We start from the raw sequence: 21,106 nt of genomic DNA on the forward strand, positions 1-21,106 counted from the left end.
CATGACTCAAATTCTAAAATAAAAGCCATAATATCTTTGTAAAAAAATTCCGAGTTTGAATGTTACCCATATTTGTTTATAATATGCTGTACTTTTTGTATATTTAAAGTATTTTAAATTTTTAGAAGAAAAGTGATACAGTACACCCATCAAATATATTAAGAGGTTCAATTTCTCTCCACTGTTAAAATAACTAGAGCAAGTCAAGGCAACAGACGAGAGGGAAGAGGTCCCTAAGATACTTCACAATTGCTACCTATTCCTAACCTAATGACAGACGCCAACACCTCCTGTAGAAGCATGCACTAGAGAACTTGTTGCATCTTACATTCGCTCAGTCTCTTTTGAGCTGGCAAATGACACCCCTGGCCCTTCTCTGGCACCGTTTACACGCCCCTGGGCCACTGGCTGGGTGCTTTCTCCGCGGCCCAGCCATCCTCCATAGCTCCGGCAGACACAGCATCGCTGCAAGGTGGGGCCAAGCTTTCTCAAAAGCCACCAGCGTTCTCTTCCTGTGCAGGCTAATCAATGCTAATCTTGTCATCAAGGGAAAATAACCAAGTGGACGATATGTGCAGGCTGTTTTAGAAGTTATAATTATTGGTGCTTTTAGCATAACCAGAAAGTAGGGGGGCTCCCTCTGAAGCAATGATCATTTTAGCTAATGGCATTAGGAGTCTAAGAAGACATAAATTATGAAATGACATATGGATACCTGATGTCCAAAAGGACACACTTCTATGTATCTCTCGCTAGTAATGCAACAGACCCTCAGGTCCCCCACTTTTTCTTGAACTCAATCCATTTCACCACTGTATCTAATGAGAAATTCCATTAGCACCAGTTTCATTTTAAACTATCATTGCATAATGCTTCCTACAATCTACATTTCCTTTTTGTAACTGTCCTAAACATAATCAGTACTTTAGAATGTAGCTCCCTAAAATATGGCACTACCATTTCAAATGGATGTCTACAATTGTCCTTGTTTTATATACATACATGCACACAAAATGCACACACAGTGGAAACTCACTTAACCAATCTTCACTCACCTAAATCTCTGGATTAACCAATGGGAAAGGGGGAGAAATAGATGCCCTTCACCTATTAAATACTCAAACTAGTGAGCTTTTCTCTCTACTAATTAAGCCGTATGCTTACTGAGAGTCCTTGGTGATTATTTCCAAATGTGTTTGTGCCTACTGCCCTTGTCGTATAACAATTGTTATATATATATTGCCTTGTTGTATAATAAAACAATTATAATTCATAGATGAAATATAGGTACAAAATAGATGAAATAAAGGTACAAAAAAGTATTACATATGTGAAAAATAAATAAATGCTTTGAAAGGATTTGAAAAGGGCAGATGACTTTAAAAGTTGCTTTAGGATTAGGTAAGAGCAAGATAACAGTGAAAGATTCGTTAAACAAAGGAGCAAACACCCAGATTGCTTCACAAATGATTTTAACCTCTTGCTCCACTTTAAATATCCCAATACTGAAAGTCACAGGAGTGCACGATAGATGTGACTCATGCAAAAAAGCCAAACTAAAAATCTATCACCAAACTCACAAAGCACGGGCCTTAGCCTTACATCAAAAGTCAGAACAAAATGTTTACTGATGTCAATTCATTTTTATAATTCCCTGCTTTAACTATCTATCTATCTATTTATTTATTTATTTATTTATTTATTTATTTATTTATTTGAGGCAGGGGCTCTGTTGCCCAGCCTAGAGTGCAGTGGCCTGATCATAGCTCACTGTAACCTCAAACTCCAAGGCTCAGGTGATCCTCCTGACTCAGCCTCCTGAACAGCTAAGACTACAGGCGTGTGCCACCATGTTCAATTAATTTAAAAAAATTTTTTTTGTAGAAATAGGATCTCACCATGTTGCCCAGGTTGGTCTTGAACTCCCCACCTCAAGCAATCTTCCCGTCTTGGCCTCCCAAAATACTGGAATTTCAGGCCTGAGCCACCGCACCTGGCCCTAACTGACTTTTTAAATTAAATACTAACTCGTGGTCTCAATCACAGTGGATTAAGAGGCCTCCAATATACTCATTAGCTACTTCAAATCCTTTTTCAAAATATAGCACTATATACATTTCTTCCCCGAGAGAGTATTAATGAAATATTAATATCGGTGTAACATGTACCAATTAATTGATGACAAATCGGTAAAGAACTTTTTACATTACTTAATCCTTCAAGTTTGTTTCTCTTCCTGTGTTCCTTCTCATTCTGACTGGCAGTGCTACCCAGTGGCTAGTTACCCAGAACACCCTTAATTCCTCCTCCTTTCTCCCCCGCACAACCAAACACTGAATCAAAACCAAACAGGAGTCCTGCTGCTTCTACCTCCTAAAACCTTTCCACCTATCTCCCCTGCTGCCCCAGCCCCCACCGGGGCCATGACAACTGCTCCCTCACCTGCTTTCCCGCCTCCAGACTTACTGTGCACACTGCCTGCAGAATTCTTTTTCTAAAACAAAAGTCTTATTCCACTCCTATGCTCAAAACCCCCCAACGGCTCCCTACAACCCCACGGGGACACCCTAAGAATCTGTGGTTCTGTATATAACACAGACCCGCCTAACTTCCGTGCTCCTTTTAATACACACCTTTGTGTGCTGTCAGAGAACAGCTTGACCCTGAATACAACATATGCCGACTGCCACGATGCTGGCTCTGCCCCAGAGCTCCTCCTCTGACACTCGCTCAATTCCCGTGGTCCTGGGTTCAAGCCCCGGCTCTGCTAGGTGAGTGTCCTTAGAAAGCAATTTAATGCTTTTGCCTCGGTTTCCTCATCACTAAAATGGGAGGAAATGATAGTACCTATCTTACAGACTCAGAGGAAGCACTGAATGAAAGCACTCTCAGCACAGCGTCTGGCTTGCTGGAGGCCATCAGTAAGTGTCTGAATTGCGTCCCACCCAAAAGTGCTGCACTGAAGCCCTAACCCCCAATGTGACTGTATCTGGAGACAGGGCTTTTTAGGAGGTAATTAAGGTTAAATGAGTTCATAGGGATAGGGTCCTAATCTGAGAGGACTGGTGGCCTTATAAAAAGAGAAAGCCCCCCACTTCTCTCTCATCCCCCCACTCCCCACCACCACCTTCCTACTCAGAGAAAAGACCATGTGAAGACACAGAGAGAAAGTGGCCATTTATAAACCAGGAAGAAAGAGACAGCCCTCACCAGGTCCTGACCCTGCTAGCAACCTGGTCTTAAACTTCCAGCCTCCAGAACTGTAAGAAAATAATTTTTGTTGCCACCCAGTCTTTGATATTTCATTATGGTGCCCATGCTGACCAATGCAACTGCTGTTATTACTACTCTCATGCCGTGACTCCAGCTAAATTACATACTGCTTGGAATGAGTCCAATTCACCTCTGTCTCCTCTCAGGACCTCTCCCGGTGATTTGAACAGAGTAGGCGGTCAGTAAATGTTTAGTTTATAAATGAAAATAATGAGGATTCAATTTTAAACAAACATTCTCCTTTCATAGAACCTGGCTGGCAACTGCAAGAGACAGATGTTGCCACTAGACATGCACTAACTACTCAGGGAACACGGACGCACAGCATAGCAGGTACCTCATTTTTGTTGTAATTTTTATTGACCCCTGGCTGAGGCCCCATCTGCAGGGAAGTCACAGAAGAAATATGTGGCCTGAAGAATGAAAAAAAAAACTAAAATATCTTTTCTCTTGACCTGCTCCATGGTACCTGCCTTTCACAGTTGCAAACCAACATAAAATGCCACAGTCCCATCAGGATCTCCTTGAAGCGCTCTGAGTTCACAACAGCAACCTTGCCACCAACTACACTTTACTATATTCTTACATTTTTTCTGACTTCTATATTCCAAAAGGAACCACATCTAGCGTCTCAGTGCTAAAGTGATAATGCCAACGTGTAACAATAACCAATGGACACTATACAGACTGTCTAATATATGCCAGGCTTAAAACAAGTGAGAGAGACCAATTCCAACAAGGAAATTAAGGAAACAATTCCACTTACAATAGCATCAAAAAGAATAAAATAGGTAGTAATAAACTTAACCAAGAAGGCAAAAGACTTGTACACTGAAAACTACAAAATGGTGCTGAAAGAAATTAAAGACAACCAATAACTGGAAATATATCCCATGTTCATGGATTAGAAGACTTAATATTGGGTCTATCCAATACTACCCAAAGTGATCTACAGACTCAATGTAATTCCCATCAAAACCCCAGCAATGTCTTTTTTCAGAAATAGAAAAATCCATTTTAAAATTCATGTGGAATCTTGAGGGACCCCAATAGTCAAAATTATCTTGAAAAAGAAGAACAAAGTTAGAGGTCTCACACTTCCTGATTTCAAAACTTACTACAATGCTACAGTAATAAAACAGTGTTGTACCTACATAAAGACAGACATATAGACCATTGGAATTGAATAGAGGGCCCAGAAATAAACCCTTGCATGTATGGTCAAATGATTTTCAACAAGGATGCCAAGGCCATTCAATGGGAAAAGACAGTGTTTACAATAAATGATGTTGGGAAAACCAGATATCCATATGTAAAAGAATGAATTTGACCCTTAACTTCATACCATATATAAAAATTAACTCAAAATGGATCAAAGACCTAAACATTACAGTTTAAACTATAAAAATCTTTATTAGAAAACAGTGGGAAAGCCACTAACATTGGTAACATAGCTAAATCTATAACATTGGATTTAGCAATGATTTCTTGGATGTGACGCCAAAGGCACAAACAAAAAAAGAATATATATATATATTGAACTACCTCAAAATTAAAATTTTTTCTGTATCAAAGGACACAATCCACAGAATGAAAAGGCAGCCCATGGAATGGGGTGGGGGGGGGGCAGGAGGAGGGGATTATTTGCAAATCATATGTAAGAAAAGGAGTTAATATCTAGAATATATAAAGAACTCCTATAACTCAACAAAAACCTAAACAACCAAATTAAAAAATGGACAAAGGACAAATGAAAAGACATTTTTCCAAAGAATATATACAAATAACCAAAAAGCATATACAGATACTCAACATCACTAATCATCATACCTATTAGGATGGCTATTATCCAAAAGCAAAAAACAAAAGTCTTGGCAAGGATGTGGAGAAACCAAACCCTTGTGCACTGCTGATAGGAATGTGAAATGGTATAATCACGGCGGAAAATGGTATGGTGGTTCCTCAAAAAATTTAAAAATAGAATTACCATATAACCCAGCAATACCACTTCTGGGTATACACCAAAAAGAAGTGAAAGCAGGAGCTCAAACAGATACTTATACACCCATGTTTATAGTATTAATAGCATTTTTACAATAACCAAACGGTGGAAGCAATCTAAGTGTCTATTGATGGATGGATGGATGGATGGATGGATGGATGGATAAACAAAATGTGGTACATACAAATACAATGGAATATTACTCAGCCTCAAAAAGGAAGGAAATTGACACATGCTGTAACATGAATGAACCTTAAGGACATCATGCTAAGGAAATAAGCCAACTGCAAAAAGACGAATACTATATGATTCCGATTATATGAGGTGCTTATTGTAGATAAAATCAGAGAGACAGAAAGCAAAGTGGCAGTTGCTAGAGCTGGAGGAAATGGGGGTACAGGGTTTCAGTTCTGGAGGACAACAAACGTTCTGGAGATGGATGCTGGTTATACTTAATGCCACTGAACTGTACACCTAGAAATGGATAAAAGGTAAGTGTTCCCTTATGTATATTTTATTACAATTGAAAAAATACTTTAAAAAACATTTAAAACCTATCATATAAACACATAGGACAATAAAACACATAGGACAATAAAAAATTAACAAAATTAGTATTTATTTAGTAGACTCCAACTTAAAACATTAGAAATATGGAGCATAAAAGGGTTTTCCTTTTCTGTAAGAAAACTTATCAAGAGCTGTTTGAACAGGGCTTGCCTTCTTCTTGGCAGATAACTTGTGATGCCGAGTCAGCATCTTTTTGTCATGCTTTGAATTGTGATCCTTACACAGTGTGGATCAGCTTCCAACATTTTAGCCTCTCTGCTTTTTAATGCTACGAAATCTCTCCGAGGATTCCTTTAATGTGAAGTTTTTTTGCCAGTGTCACCTCCTCTGGGATGTCTTTTTCCTCACAACCACTTTCCTCCTTTATGTCTATAGACTCGCCTTCACTAGGTGCACGTCTACAGTCCCTCACAGGGTGGCAGAGTCGCCATTCCCAGGCCAGCTGTTCCTTCAGTTCATATTTGATTCAAATATCACTTCTAGCATTAGCACTTTTTTCCTTTGGTGCATTTTTTTTCTTTTTTGGTCAAACCCGCTTTTCAATTATTCATTTTTGTAAATGCCATGTGGGTTTATCACTAGGAGGCAAAACAAGGACACGCTTTGCTGTCTGTGAACTGAATGGTAGAGCCCCAGTGACCAGTCACAGGCAGATGCTGACGCCACTGGTCGCTGATCATGACGTGCATCTGTTACAAAAAAACAAAAATCTTAGTTTCATGCACAAAATTCTTTAAGATATTGTGTCAAATTGCCTTCAGGCTGTGTCCATAAGGTGTATATGAAATGTAAATGAATTTTGTGTTTATACTTGGGTCCCACCTGCAAGATATCTCATTATGTAAATATTCTGAAATCTGAGAAAATATGAAATACAACAGACTCCCAGTCCCAAGCATTTTGGACAAGGGATATTCTACCTGTGTATGACAAAAAAGGAGACAAAGTAGTCGATGATCACGGGGCAAATGAAGCAGGCCAAGCCATGCCACATAGATCCTGCCAAGAATTTGGGTCCTAACAGGAGGTTGCACTGGTTTCCTTTGGCTGTTGTAATAAATTACCATAAACTTGGTGGCCTAAAACAACAGGAGCATATTCTCTCACAGTGCTGGGGGCCAGAAGGCAGGCGCCAGTTTCGATGGACTGGAACCCAGGTGTGGGCAGGGATGCGCTCCCCCTGGAAGCTCTAGGAGAGAACCCATTCCGTGCCTCTCCTAGCTTCTGGGGACCGCCTGCATTCCCGGGCTTGTGGCAGCCACTGCTCTAATCTTCAGGGCCAATGTCTTCAATCTCTTGGTATGTTTTTATATCACCTGTCCTCTGCGTGTGTAAAAACTCCTTCTGCCTCCCTCTTACAAGGAGACACGTGATTGCATTTTGGGCCCACCCAGATAACCTATCCATCTCAAGATGCTTAACTTAATCACATCTGCAAGGCACCTTTTTTTGCTTTACAAGGTAATACTTAGAGATTCTAGTGATTAGGACATGGATGTCATTTGGAGGACCAATTTTTAGCCTATCACAAACACCATGAAAGAATTTTTGGTGGATAGGCATGTAATTTGACTCCAACGTTGAAATAATTACTCTGGTGGAAGGGGGACAGAGAAAATACGAGGACATCAGCTGGACCAGGGCAACAGAAAGAGGTGAGGGTGGCTTGGACAAGGCGGTAGTGGTGGAGATGAGAGAAGTGGATGGATTCAATAGGCACTTGGGAGGGAAAGCCAGCGACATAAGAGGTGAGTAAGAGGGAGGTGCCAAAAGGGCCTCCTAGTGTATACAGCCGGGTTTCAAATGGTGCCACCCACTGAGCTCAGGAGCCCTGCAAGAAACCAGGTGTGCTAGAGGAGATCAGGGCTAGATAAATGCCTGCAATACCGCTGGGTCTGCGGGATGCCAGTCAGCATAACAACAGGGCTGGGCACAGATCTGCCACCCACAATCTCTTTAACTTGGGTTTGACAAACCTTTGTTTTGTCATGTGCAAAGTGACAATAATAACACTTGTCCTCGAGACTGTTGAGGGAATTCTGGATTAAGGATGAAATAAATGCACAGGGTACAATGACACACTAACGGAGAGCTGGCCCCCTTGGGTCCCCGTCCACCCGCACTCTTTGCCCGTGCAGTAATTCATGCCAAGGTCAACAGCATGCTGTAGGATTATAAGGCTGTACTACTTCTAACTTTATTCAGATTCCTCTCTAGTTTTGCTTAATTTGTATTCATTTATTGCTAAATCCTGATTATCATTAAGAGTTACTGATATAGTCTGAAAATAATTCTTCAGGAGTCAATTTTTATAGTTTTCCTTAATCTGTCATTAATGTGTATTAAATAACTTCCTAACTCATCAGCATTAGTTCTTTCTCTATCTTAAATCATACACATAAAAAGGAATTCAATCATCTCCATCCTATGCTAATAGCCTATAGAGTATTGATAAGCAATTTACAAGAGAACATCAAACCACATTTTCCAACTAACTAAAAAGACTTTCCAATCCATCCTTCAGCAAGCACTATTTAAAAAGAAACAAAATTGATCAAGATATTTTCATTATTTTCTCATCTTGAAGTTATGAGATGGTCCCTTTATTATATGTGGCAATAATCTACAAACTGCATGATGACCTTGAGGATTAAACACTTGTCTATTTATACAAGCAATCCAAACACTCATTTATTTTAAATAATCATTTAGAAACTTTAAGAGATTATTTTTCAGTTAAGGGGCATTTCAAAGCGAAGCTAGACACTTACTCTTCATAACAAAATTGTAGTAAACTAGTTCTCGGTAAACAACCCTGAACATCATAGAAAGTGTTCCTCTTTCACTAAGGCATCTACTTTCCTTTAGTTTTTAGTAGAGCATAAATCAAGAATACTGCATTTGTGTTTACTTCATTCTTCATAAGCCTCCTTTAATTTTTTAGACTTTTTTAATAGACTAGCTCATCAATGAGGCTTTATTTTACAATTCAATTCTTCTATTAAGAGAAAAACTCCTAATTTCATGTTAGCCTCAACTATTCTCTCTCATAAGCCCACCCCAGATCACACAAGGGCTACAGAAAAACACCCAAATATTCTTCTCTTTCTTGCTATTTTTATACTACATTGGCAATTTCTTCAGAAAAAGAATCTCTGAGAATTCCATCATAGCAGGTCCCAACCCTTGGCTAAACTACTCCATTTCCACCCTCCTATGACCCCGTCCTCTCCCCCTGCCCTGCCTTTTTTTCTGTGCTATTGCAAGAGGAGTAATTTCTAGCTCAATTTGTAATTTTGATAATTCAAAGTAATAAGCATCTCATCCATCATCAATACAGAAATAACCAAATAGCATGTGGCTCCCCGTGGCTGACAGCTGAAGCAAATGGCATTCCAGACATAAACAAAACTCTTCTCTGAGCAGCTAAGCTGATGCAAACCTGGCTATAATGGGAAGACAGTCAGAAGCCCAATTACTGCAACAACTGCAGGCCTGGAAAAACAGCCCCATTCTAGCCTTGAAGAGTTCAAGGGTCCCATCAGACAAGTAAGCAGCGTATGAATTCAATGTGCTTCTCTATTTTGGACCTAAGTAAAGAAGAGAGTGAATGTGACTTGCAAGACAGAAAGATATCAAGTTCTTTCTTGTTCCAGAGATCAGTTGATGATACATAATTTGAGATTTTGCAATGCGCTGTTCAAATTTATGGGCAAAAAAGTACTCAAAGCCTTGCCAGTGACTCATTCTACTGGGAGCAATCCTAAAGAGGCCATGCAGCATGGATTTTAGTTTAATCCAATTGCTACTTAATGAATCTCTGCCATTTAGCAAACTCAACTTGAATTTGGATTTGAAATGTTATTTGCTCTTTTTTTTTTTTTTTGGTCCTGTTAGCATAGTACCACAAAGTGTTATTTGTGATGGAGATAAAATGATACAAACATGCAAATCTGTTCTCTTTCATATTATTTTATGGAGGAATAGTCGTCACATGAAGTTAAAGGCAAAGAGGGCTGCTGCAGAGATGAGGCAAGAAAGTGAAATCTCAAAACAAAAGACAATTGTCTATCCGGTAAGAAGGCCGAGGTGGGAACGGCAGCAAATAATATTCCACTGTAGGAGTGAGAAGCATCGTGCTCAGACTCGTATCCTCTTAGAGAAGCCCCACCCGAAAAGGAGAATTATGGTGCATGCAAGCATGTAAGAACAGGTTGAGCTAATATGTATTATGGGATGCACCTGATGTCACGGTGGAGGGTGGGACCAGGGAAAGCTCCGTATATCTGTGTACCAAGGTTCCCTATAAGAGATTAAATTATGTGGGTTTCTTTTCCCTACTAGTTGCTTCTAAGTACAAGTAAAACAGAAACTCATCATGAAGCATTCCACCTACTTCCTCACTTTATTTGTTTGTTTGTTTATTTGTTTATGAGACAGAGTCTCACTCTGTTGCCTGGGCTAGAGTGCTGTGGCATCAGCCTAGCTTACAGCAACCTCAAACTCCAGGGCTCAAGCAATCCTCCTGTCTCAGCCTCTCAAGTAGCTGGGACCACTGGCACACGCCACCATGCTGGGCTATTTTTCTTTTTTAGTAGAGACAGGATCTTGCACTTGCTCAGGCTGGTCTCGAACTCCTGAGCTCAAGAGATCCTACCACCTCAGCCTCCCAGAGTGCTAGGATTACAGAGGCGTGAGCCACTTTGCCCAGCCTTTCCTTACATTTTAAAGGAATCCTTTTCACGGTCCCTTTGTCTATGGAACTTTGAGGCAACTGTGCCCTGATTCATGAGGATCTGACTCTTTTCATTTAATTAAAATTTTTGTTGTCTGCTGTTTGCATAACCTGCTTAGCAAAACACTGGTTCACTTCCTGGGAAGGATATGGACTAGTCTGCACCCTGAGATTCAAAGCTGGGAAAATGGCCAGGTGTGGTGGCTCATGCCTGTAATCCCAGCACTCTGGGAGGCTGAGGCAGGAGGATCACTTAAGGCCAGGAGTTTGAGGCTGCAGTGACCTATGATTGTGCCACTGCACTCCAGCCTGGGCAACAAAGCAAGATCCTGTCCCCCTCCAAAACAGTTAGTAAGACTTTGGTGGAGGCAGGAACAGGGCCGGAAAATAAAGTCACCTTTCACCTTGAGGGAGGAGAGACCCTGGTCCCATAAGCTAGTTCCGCATGGAGTATGAAGAAGAGAAGGGACCTCAATGGTTCTCCAGCCACATGGTGGGGGACAGAAGAACCGGTGCTGACATCCTTTCCTGGAGCTGTCTGGGTCCTATAGGCAGTGTGTGTGTGTGACTGGGAAAAGCTGGTGTTTAGGGCCAGTGTGACCCATGGGGCCTAATACTGGGGGCTCCTCATCCCTCAAGGAATCCTACACCTGGGCTCTGGCGGGCACCTGTGGTCATCAGTGCAAGGGAGGCGCTCCCTTCTCCACCGGACTCCTTCAGCAACAGCTGTGCCAGCTCGGGCAGCCTCTCCCCTTCCTGCAGCCCTCCTTTGTCTGCAGAAAGCTCCCCCTGCCATATTGTTCTAAGCAGCCGGGCACAAATCTAGCTGCAGAGACCAAACTTTGTCCCGAATCTTCTAGCCCCAAGCTCAGTGCTTCTCAATGGAGGCCTGTGGTGCCATTTTGGGGTGACACGATGACCGTAGTGGAATGGGACCAAGGACGCAGGCATCCTACAATGTGTGAGATCGTCCAGCACACTATCCCACGTTCTGTTCAAGTTTTGAACATATCCCGGAAGTTCACACGGATGAAAAACTGTTTATAATTATTGAGTTCTAGAACCTACCTCTATTTACACAGAAATACAAAAGAATCCTTACACTGCTTAGATACATGCTTTATCAAGATTTGTTCATGATTTTGGAAAACCATGTCACGCTGCTTGTAGTATTTGAGTTGCCAACACACCCCAGCTAAACTAGCCTGCATTTGTAACTATCACATGCCAATATTTAACAAGGAGACTGAAAGCTCCTTTTAATATATTTAAAGCCAAATAAATTATTGAAGATTCCCGGAATACTGGAAACCAATGACTTTCAATAATAAGTTTACTTTGTTTTGCCATCTGATAGTCTTAAGAATTTATAGCATACTGAAATTTATATCAGGAAAATTACATATTAAAATATTTGAGTCTGAGTCTTATTTTGCAAGCGTATAGTCCTCAGGGGTCAGGCCTCACCCAATTACCCTATAAACTTATCTTTCAATTCTCCCTCCAATCCCAGACAGCTATTAAAGGCAATGGTCCCTAAAGTTCTTGGTTTGTGGAGGGATTTAATGATGGGAGACATTTTCTGAGACACTTTGTCAGCACGCTTCCCAGTCCTAACACCGGGAATTAATTATTCTGATACCACCCTGACAAAGAAGGCTTGGCTGTCTCATTACAAAAATACCACGCTTCTCATTTTCTCTACCTCAACAGTATTTTTCCTTGGCAGGTTATCCCTGCTTTAATTAGGGTTATTTCCCCCTTTCTCTTAACATATACAGATACATTAAGTCTGGTACTTCCTTTATTTTAAAATGCAGCTGCTCTCTCCTTTCTCTCCTTCTATGCAATGGCTTCTCACCTTCTTCTCCTAAATCCAAATTTATTCCTTATACACACGTGCAAGCATCTAACTACTCCATCTTATCTTCTGATGAAAGTGTGTTGAGCATTTATACTTTCAAAAGATATGTATTTTTTATTATGAATTTCTTTTTACTTCTCCTTTATAATACCATTGGGGCATTCTATGGATTTGTAGACGTTGTATGTATGGGTAGGTTATTTCATCTACCAATTTTATTTTAGGATCATAAAAAGAGAATTATAAAATATTTATCAAAAGAGGGCAATAGGTCTAATAGAGTCAAGAGTCCCGGCTGTAGAAAGTGTCACCTCCCCAGCCAGCCACCAGCCACCAGCCACCAGCCACCAGGTTCTTAGAGAGACCAGTTCTTCCGGACAGGGCTTTTGGAGTCCTACTTTGTGCCAGAAAGGCAAATAACACCATAGCATGTCATAGCACAATCGCCCAGGGGCAACCCAGAGCCCTGGAAGTGACTAGATGCAGGAAGCACAAGCACTGCCAGTTAGGCTGGCCGCCTTGTCACTGGACACAACACTGAGCAGAGGACAGCTCACTTAGAGAGCTGCGATCCTCAGTTCCAACTGCCCGGGTAGGTGCAGCTGACACCTGTGGCCACTTCAGAAACAGGAGACTGAGCGTCATGAGGGGCTCAGCTCTCCCCGTGATGGAACTTGTCCAGGCTCACGTGTGTTCAGCAGCAGCTCTGCTCCCTCGGCCCCGACTCAGGGCAGGGTGGCCTGGGATGCCCCAGAGAAAAGAGGCTGACAGGGCCAGAAAGGGCTCTCTCTGCTCATGAGAAGTGGAGCACCTCAAATTGGGTTGGGAGACACACCCACACTACAGGTACGGGAGGGGCGATGAGGAACACAAGGCTTTCAGAGCTCCTAAAGGGCAGCTGCCCCTGGGCTGCTCTTGCTGACAACAAGTAAAGGGGAGTTTAACATCTTGGACCACACAAAACTCCAGCAACCTCAGGAAGCCCAGGGACTACTCATCTCTACCCCCGCAGCCCTTTCATACAGGTACACAGACGTGTCAACAATTTCAACACAGGGGACAGGTGAATCGCATAATGTTTTTGTGGAAATCTGAGCTGTGTCTTAAAGGACAGATACACCTGGCTGGGAGATGCGAAATATTTCAGTGTATCCAGGGTGGAAGGGACAAGGGGAGCACGACAGGAAGCAGACAGGGCCAGATCACAGGACATCCTATGCCAGGTCAAGGCTGGGCTTTATCACACAGAAGACTGGAGCCACGAAGGCTCTCAGGCTTAGGGTGACATGTCCCCTAAAGACAGACCTCTCTGGTGGTCTCATGGGTAGCCGCTGGGTGTCAGAGCATGATTTGCATACTGCTGGGGGAACTCTCCCTGAAATGGCTTTGACAGGGCAGTTGTAAACTCCTTTTACCGTAAAAGTTCCCTAGGAGAGGTGGCATAGCACATTGGTCACACCCAGATTCTGGAGCCAGGTGGCCTCGTTTCAACCCCAGCGCTGCCACCTACTCCTGTGGGACCCTGGGTGACTTCTTCATGTCCCTGTGCTTCCCCTTGTCCCTCCCAGAGCTGTGAGAGGATGAAACGAGGAGTCAAACATAAGCAAAGCTGGGACGTGGCCTGGCCCACAGTGAGCACCATCTAGAATGTTCCATCATGTGTTTATTTTGATGTGCATGAGGGGGGAAAAGTCACATAAATCAGTGATTTCACACATACTACAGCTTTGGACAAGACTAAGTGTTAAAGGGACTCTTTCTGAGGTAGATTTGAATAAAGATACGAAGCAAGCCCTCCTGGAAGGAAAGACCTGCCTCTCACCTTATCCTGGATGCGGCAGACACTGCAATCGTGAACACAGATGTCATCAGAGATGGACTTCCTGACTCTCTCGGGGCTTTCTCCGTAATAACTGACAGTTTCCATGTAAGACAGGAGTAGCTACCTATTGTGTGTGTGTATGTGCATGCGTATTTCTTGTGTTCTGAAATTCTTGAGCAGGAAGGAAGAGATGGGGAAAGCAGCCTTAGCCAGGGAGAAGGCTGGCATGGCAAACCACCAGCCATCTTTGCACAAGAAGCTCTACCTCAGCCTTCAGGTCGATTTCAAGAAGTCATGACTTTCTCTTTCTTACACAGCACATTGCCGAATCCTCTCATATAAAATATGTATTCGGTTGCTTGTGCAGAAACTGGAATGTATCTTCTCCACGTCAGCCCACAAGGGCCAATGCAATCCCAGAGGGGACCCGTGTTGCAGAATGAGCAGCAGCCGCGTGAACTGAGGGTGCTGGGAACAGAGTAAATGCCAAAAGAGATGCTGACAAGAGAGGGCCCCGCTCCTCCCTACCCAACTCGACCCCTTTTGTGGGGCAGAGCTAGCACCCGGCAGTTTCCAAACAGCAGGAAGATTCATCTTTGCTACACAGCCATGTACTTTCCTGCCCTGCCTTCGTACCCGCTCTCCTCCCCAACGTCTCAGCAGTAGCCTCCCCAAGTCCCTCTGCTGCTGCAGGGCAGGTAGGAGGGTTACCCTGGCGAAGGAGATCAGCTGCAAAGATGGTGTTTCAGGAACTAAAACAGCCTGCGTGGAAGGTACAGACCCCTGAATGTCATGGTGTGTTTGGGGATCTATTAATACCAGTGGTTTCGTGTAACTGGAATAGACACTGCTGTGTCTCGTTACTACTTCTCTCTCCCTTTTTTTCTTCTTATCCTCATCAAAACTTCTTTTCACTCAATATAGCTTCTCTCAAGTCAGGGAAAGAAGGTAATCTCACTGAACTAGCTTGTTCATACAAGACAGTCAGACCTTCGTGTCTGTGGGTTCTTTGTCCATGGACTCAACCAAACGCAGATCAGAAATATTGCACCAACATGGATGTTCGTGTCTGTGCTGAACATGTGCATACTTTTTTAATCTTATCATTATCTCTAAACAATACAGTATAATAACTAGTTACACAGCATTTACATTGCATTAGATATTATAAGTAATCTACAGATGATTTAAAGTACACAGGAGGATGTGTGTAAGTTATATGCAAACCCTATACCATTTCATATCAGGGACTTGAGCATCCAAGGATTCTGGTATCTTCAGGAGGTCCTGGAACCAGTCCCCCACGTAGACTGAGGGATAACTATACACACTACAGCATAGGTATTTTTCCCTGATAATTTTCTTTAAACTCTCCCATTATTCTACAGACAGCTGCATTTTAAAAAGAATCCCAATTAAGCCAAATGAATCTTTAATGAATATTTAATTGAGACCCTTCTAGGCATGTATTAGTTGGGGAAAAAAAGATGAGGCTTTTTACAAACACACCACAGAGTTGAAGAGGATGGAAAAAAGTCAACATAGGAGTTTCCTGTCTCCCGCCAGTTCCCTTAAACCATTTCTGCTTTTCGTTGCTTCTCTTTTTCTTGCATTTCTGCATCTATGGACTCTCCTGTAGACTCCAACAGCAGGGCAGAGACGCACTGCCGCCTGTGGGCAGCCAGCGTGTCCAGAGAGCCCGGGCAGCCTGCAGGCCCCTCCTGCCTTCCCCGGGATCTGACACGGTTTGGGGCAGAGAAGAAGCTCAGAGGCCTACTGGCCCAGCATCTCCTACAGATGCTTTTCATTTTTCCTGCAAGGCCCACGGTTTGTGGAAGGCGTCCACAAACTGTTTCTCAAAAGGCCAGAGAATAAATATTTTAGGTGTTGCAGGCCACACGGTCGCTGTCACAACTTCTCATTTCTGCAGGTGTAGCGCACAGCAGCTACAGACCACGCGTAACTAAACGAGCACGGCTGCGCCCCAATAAAATTTTAAAACAGGCACCATCCACTGGTGAGAAGAAAATAACAAGCACCGAATAAGCCATCCAAAGAGACAGCCTACAATCCTGATCAACCCGTCATCCTGACCCTTCTTCTCCTATTGCCATTGCCATGTCTCCACGTGGGGTTTTCACTATTTCCTAAACTACTGTTTTAAAAATCTCACCACCTCTCACTTTCTCCTTTTCCCCTTCTCCTGTCCCTCCCAACTCCTGGTTCAACTGACTCACTCCTTCCCCATCATGATGCTCAGGCATTATTTCCCCTATGAAACTGTCCTTTGGGCTGGGCAGACCATGGCTACGTCTCCCTGCCCACCTGCCACCATCTGTCTTCCTTACACTGCAGCACCTAAACATCTAGTGCCTGTCTAGTGGCACATAACCCATGGTCTCTGCTATCAAGTGCCTGAGCACCGAAAGGTCTGAGTGTGCGTCACACACAAGAACATTTAAGAATGTTTGTGTTTGTGTGCGTGTGGCGGGGGAGTGATGACTGCCCGATTACAGCACTGAGCCGTAAGACCAATATCAGGAATCTTCATTTCAGGCGGTCAGGATCATGAACTCACAAACATATGTGCTTGGGCTCAAAGTAGACAGGCCGTGAAACAGCACCAATCTGTCCTGACCTCTGGGAAAACATCTCAAAGTGCACGATGGGCAGCTCAGCACCAACAGGGAGGCCTGTCACCGCGTCACTGCTATAGTTTCAATAGAAGTGGCAGCTACACTTTGAAATCCCAACCAGGGAGTTGTCTTATATCTCAAAAGCAGCCCTCTACTGTGCATGGATTTCTACTTCCTGTATGTATGATATCCAAATTATACAATCCAGACTTTCCACCCATCATGCAGAATGGCCTTCATGATACTCTTTCTGTGAAGTAACCATTTCTCATTAGGCAGCTGTTGATGAAACTTACCATCCTACTAATGTGGCATGAGAAAATGACCTTCTTGCTTTTGATAAAAATATTGTTACGCTAGATACAAACTATGTTTCTACTGTTAAACTGTAACAGTAAGACGATGGAAAGTTTAATAGCAGGGGAAGGGTGGCCTCCCTTGATAATGGGTAATCATTAAAAAAGGAGCCAGAGCTGAGAATTCAATTATCCCTGTTCTGCAGATAAACCAAACCAGAGGTGCTCCTCAAACATCATGAAGTCGCTGCTGAGTTTTCAGCAGGCCCTTCAACTCTGGAATAGGAAGAGAAGTTTCCCAATGTATAACAAGATCTTAAATCTTTCAAGTGTAGTATGTGAAGCAAACATTAAATATTAATATGAGCGCTATCTGCATACAGGACATTTTGTATTATACTCAAACTATCCCATCAAGAAGAAAGCACAATATTGGCGGTGAAGGCACCAAGCACAAAAGCTAACGAGTGTTTACCGAGTGCTGACATCGTGCCAGGGACCATGGACTGTTTCTTTTAGTTCCAACAACTATACCATGACATGAGTACTATTATTGCTGCTTCTCTGTTTTATAGGCAAAGAAGCAAATTTTGAGACACCAAAGCTAGCCTCTGGCAAAAGTAGGATTGGAACCCTGGTTGCTGGCCTCTGGTCCATGACCCCTGCCTCTACCTCTATGCAAGGGTGCTTCCCATGGCAGGACATGGTGGCTCACACCCGTAATCCTAGCACTTTGGGAACTTGAGGTGGAAGGATGGCATGAGGTCAGGAGTTGGAGACCAGCCTGAGCAACAGCGAGACCCTGTCTCTACAAAAACTAGAAAAATTAGCTGAGTGTGGTGGTGCACACCTGTAGTCCCAGCTACTTGGAAGGCTAGGGCAGGAGGAGCACTTGAGCTCAGGAGTTTGAGGTTAGGATGAGCTATGATGACACCACTGCACTCTAGCCAGGTTGACAGAGTGAAGCCCCGTCTCAAATAAAAACAAACAAAAACCACGCATCAGAAGCACATTTTGGAGGCAGGAAGAATGTAATGACTTTCCATATCACAAACATATCAGGCAGAGACAGGGAAAGCTGATAGAATAATGCTATCACCGTTCACCTCTATCTTCTGCCCTTCCACCACCTCTAAGAAAGCTTTTTAACACAGCTGGAAAATAAGGCAACAGAGCAAATGGCAAAATACAATAAATGCAGTGAGGGAGGCAGAATGGTGAAATGAAGAGCATCCTTGCTTTAGAACTGCAGTGTTTGTGTCCTGGCCCATGCTAAAAACTGAGTCTCATGTCCCTCTTTATAAACTGTCATGATAAGGTACACCTCCCTCTCTTGTTGTCATTAGAATAGTGAGAATATATAAGGGAAGGTGTCTAGCACTGTGCTTGGCAGAGAACAGGTACTACAATTTTTTTTTTCTCCTTTATCTTCAGCTCCCATTTCAAAAAGCAAGCAGACAGCTCTTTGCTGTACAGGGTAAATCGTCCCTAGACACTCCCACACACGCACCCACAGAAAAATACCTTCTTAGGTGCATCTCTCTGCTGTTGCTGTGAAAAGAGTTTTTCCATCACTCATAATCTTCCTTCTATTAACAGTGCATAAAATTGTCTAGATAAGATAAAAATTCCATACTTCCAATGTAAAGGCAACTATGAGGTAGTATTTAAGTATGCTAAAGCAGTATAGGAGGGGAAAAAAGACCATTAAAGCAAATACTGCAGAAGATTTCAAAGCAAGAAGTATTAAAATATGCAAGTACTTTGATCAGTAACTAAAGAGTATATTTGATTCTATGACTTTCTCTTTCATACAACATAAACTGGTAGTCTAAAAAAGTCATAGCACAGTGTATGAAATATTCAGATTTTTTTTCGTGAAATGCATTTTCAGAGGTCTAAAAAACTACAAAAGAGAAATTATGGGACACACAAATCTTTCAAATCCTCCATCAATAACCTTTGATAAAACTCGGGCTTGACACCAGACTGCATGCCTTAAAAATAAAAACGTTCTGAGTAAAGCTAAGAAGTTTGCATTTTCAGACCAAAAAAAAAAAAAAGCTGATTTAAAAGTAAAATGGCTTTAGTGAAAAGTTCATAGTTGTGAGATATTTGCTTTGCCATTAAGAATCTGGAAGGTGGCTGGGCAGAAACCACCATTCTTTGAGCTCTGAAACTTTAGGCATCAGTCTGTCTGTCTGTCTCTCATCTCATTATCGTACAGACGGTGGCTACATGAGTCCTCTCGTCTCAACCAAACTACAGGTATCAAAAGCGTGAAGCACACGGCCCCTTAACGTGTTCAAGGAAGCTGCTAACCAACATCCTCCGGCTTGCCAACACTCAAAGGACAGACAACAAACTTGCTACCTAAACCAGAAAGCAGCTGCTCCAGGTCCCCACGACATGAAGGTTCCTGCCACGCTCACAAGAAAGGTTTCAGTTCTTTCACTTTTTTAAGACAAGTAAAAAATTAACTGAACACACGTTTTTCCTTCCACACTTATATATTCCAAAAATTATCCCTCCATTTTCTTCTTCCGTCTTTTACATTAGAGAAATTCTTAATAAATACGCTTGCTTGAAAGGCATTTGGAAGGAACTCATTTTGAGGACTGACTTTTAGAAGACAGATGAGAAGGCAGAGTTGGGCTGAAATTTTCAAATTCCTGCACGGCAAGGCAATTACGCATATCTGTTTTCAAACAATAAAAGCGTCCGGAATGCACGACGACGCGAAGCCATGCGAGGCTCAGACACAGGCTCCATGCAGCTGGCGAGCCCCGTGTCACAAAGGCTGCCTGGGCGGCACTCGGGCCGCAGCCACGACACCGCGAGTCCCAAGCTCGCCGCCGCCTCCAATCGCATCCGGCCCAAAGCTAAGCGGCTGGGGACCCGGCGGCTGGAGGCGACTGCAGAGAGGGAAGCGGGACGAACACTGGGCACACCTCTCTCTCGGAGGGCGAGGCCGGGGAGAAAGTGCGGGGAGACTGCGGGAGCGCGGGGAGGACGCGGCGGGTCCCGGGAGGGGAAGGACACGGAGCGCGGGTGGGGGTGGACAGCGGCGAAGTGGCAGAGGCGCAGAAGCGCGGCTGCACATCAGGCCGGGAGCGGCGACGTGGGGACCGGCAATGAGTGACCGAGGGGAGGCGGAGGAGGGGCTCCTGGGGGCCAGCCGCAGGTCGAAGCGCGTGAGCCCGACACGCGGAGCGCGCGGCCGGGGCGGGGGAGCAGGGGCGCGTCGGTCACCTGTATTGTTTGAAAAGCTGGTCCGACTCCCTAAAGCCATTGTTGAGCAGCATGTTGATGCCGGCCAGGGCCAGCTCCGCGTCCTGCAGGGGCGCCGCGGCCGCCGCCGCCGCCTCCGCGGCGTCCGAGTCTCTGTCGTCCCGCCGCCGCGGCCGCTGCTGCTCCGAGCCGGCCATGGGCGCGCGAGGCCCTGCGCTGGGCGCGGCGAGGTCGCGAGGAGCTGCTGCGGCCCCGTGCGCGCCGGAGCCCGCTCCACCTGCCCGGAGCCGCGGCGCGGGGCGGCGGGGAGGGGACGGGGGGAGGGCGCGGAGGGAGGAGCCGCGGCCGGGCTGCAGCGCGGCGGGGACGTGGGCGCCCGGCCGCCGCCGCCCGCCGCCGCGGGGATTACTCAGCAGCCGCCCGCCCGCCCGCCCGCCCCGCTCGCTGCCTCCGAGACGCCCGGCTCGCGCGGGCGCCGAAGCGGAATCCGTTTCCGGGTGTCTCCTACCCCGCCGAGCCGGTCCCCCAGCGGCTGCCGCCTCCGCTTCCTGCGGCCCCCGCGCGCCGCCCGCCCCTCCCAGCCCGGTCCCCGCGCCGCGCTCCTCGCCGGCCGCCGGGGCTGCGCGCCCAGGCTGCTCGGACACGCGCGAGACCCGCAGCCCGGGACTGGCCCGCCC

At 44.5% G+C, this 21,106-nt stretch overlaps 1 protein-coding gene across 1 annotated transcript in view; it reads right to left on the reverse strand.

Annotated features, from left to right (window-relative positions):
• TTC39C (tetratricopeptide repeat domain 39C) overlaps positions 1 to 20,756 on the reverse strand; it is a 104,020-nt gene extending 83,264 nt beyond the window's left edge. The window contains exon 1 of the mRNA XM_012745977.3: positions 20,451 to 20,756. Coding sequence (XP_012601431.1) covers positions 20,451 to 20,626 — 176 coding nt within the window. The 5' untranslated portion in view covers positions 20,627 to 20,756. The remainder of the gene's footprint in view (positions 1 to 20,450) is intronic.
• Between the last annotated feature and the right edge of the window lie 350 nt (positions 20,757 to 21,106).

Source organism: Microcebus murinus, chromosome 17 (genome assembly GCF_040939455.1).
Source record: "Microcebus murinus isolate Inina chromosome 17, M.murinus_Inina_mat1.0, whole genome shotgun sequence".
NCBI classification, from domain to species: Eukaryota; Metazoa; Chordata; class Mammalia; order Primates; family Cheirogaleidae; genus Microcebus; species Microcebus murinus.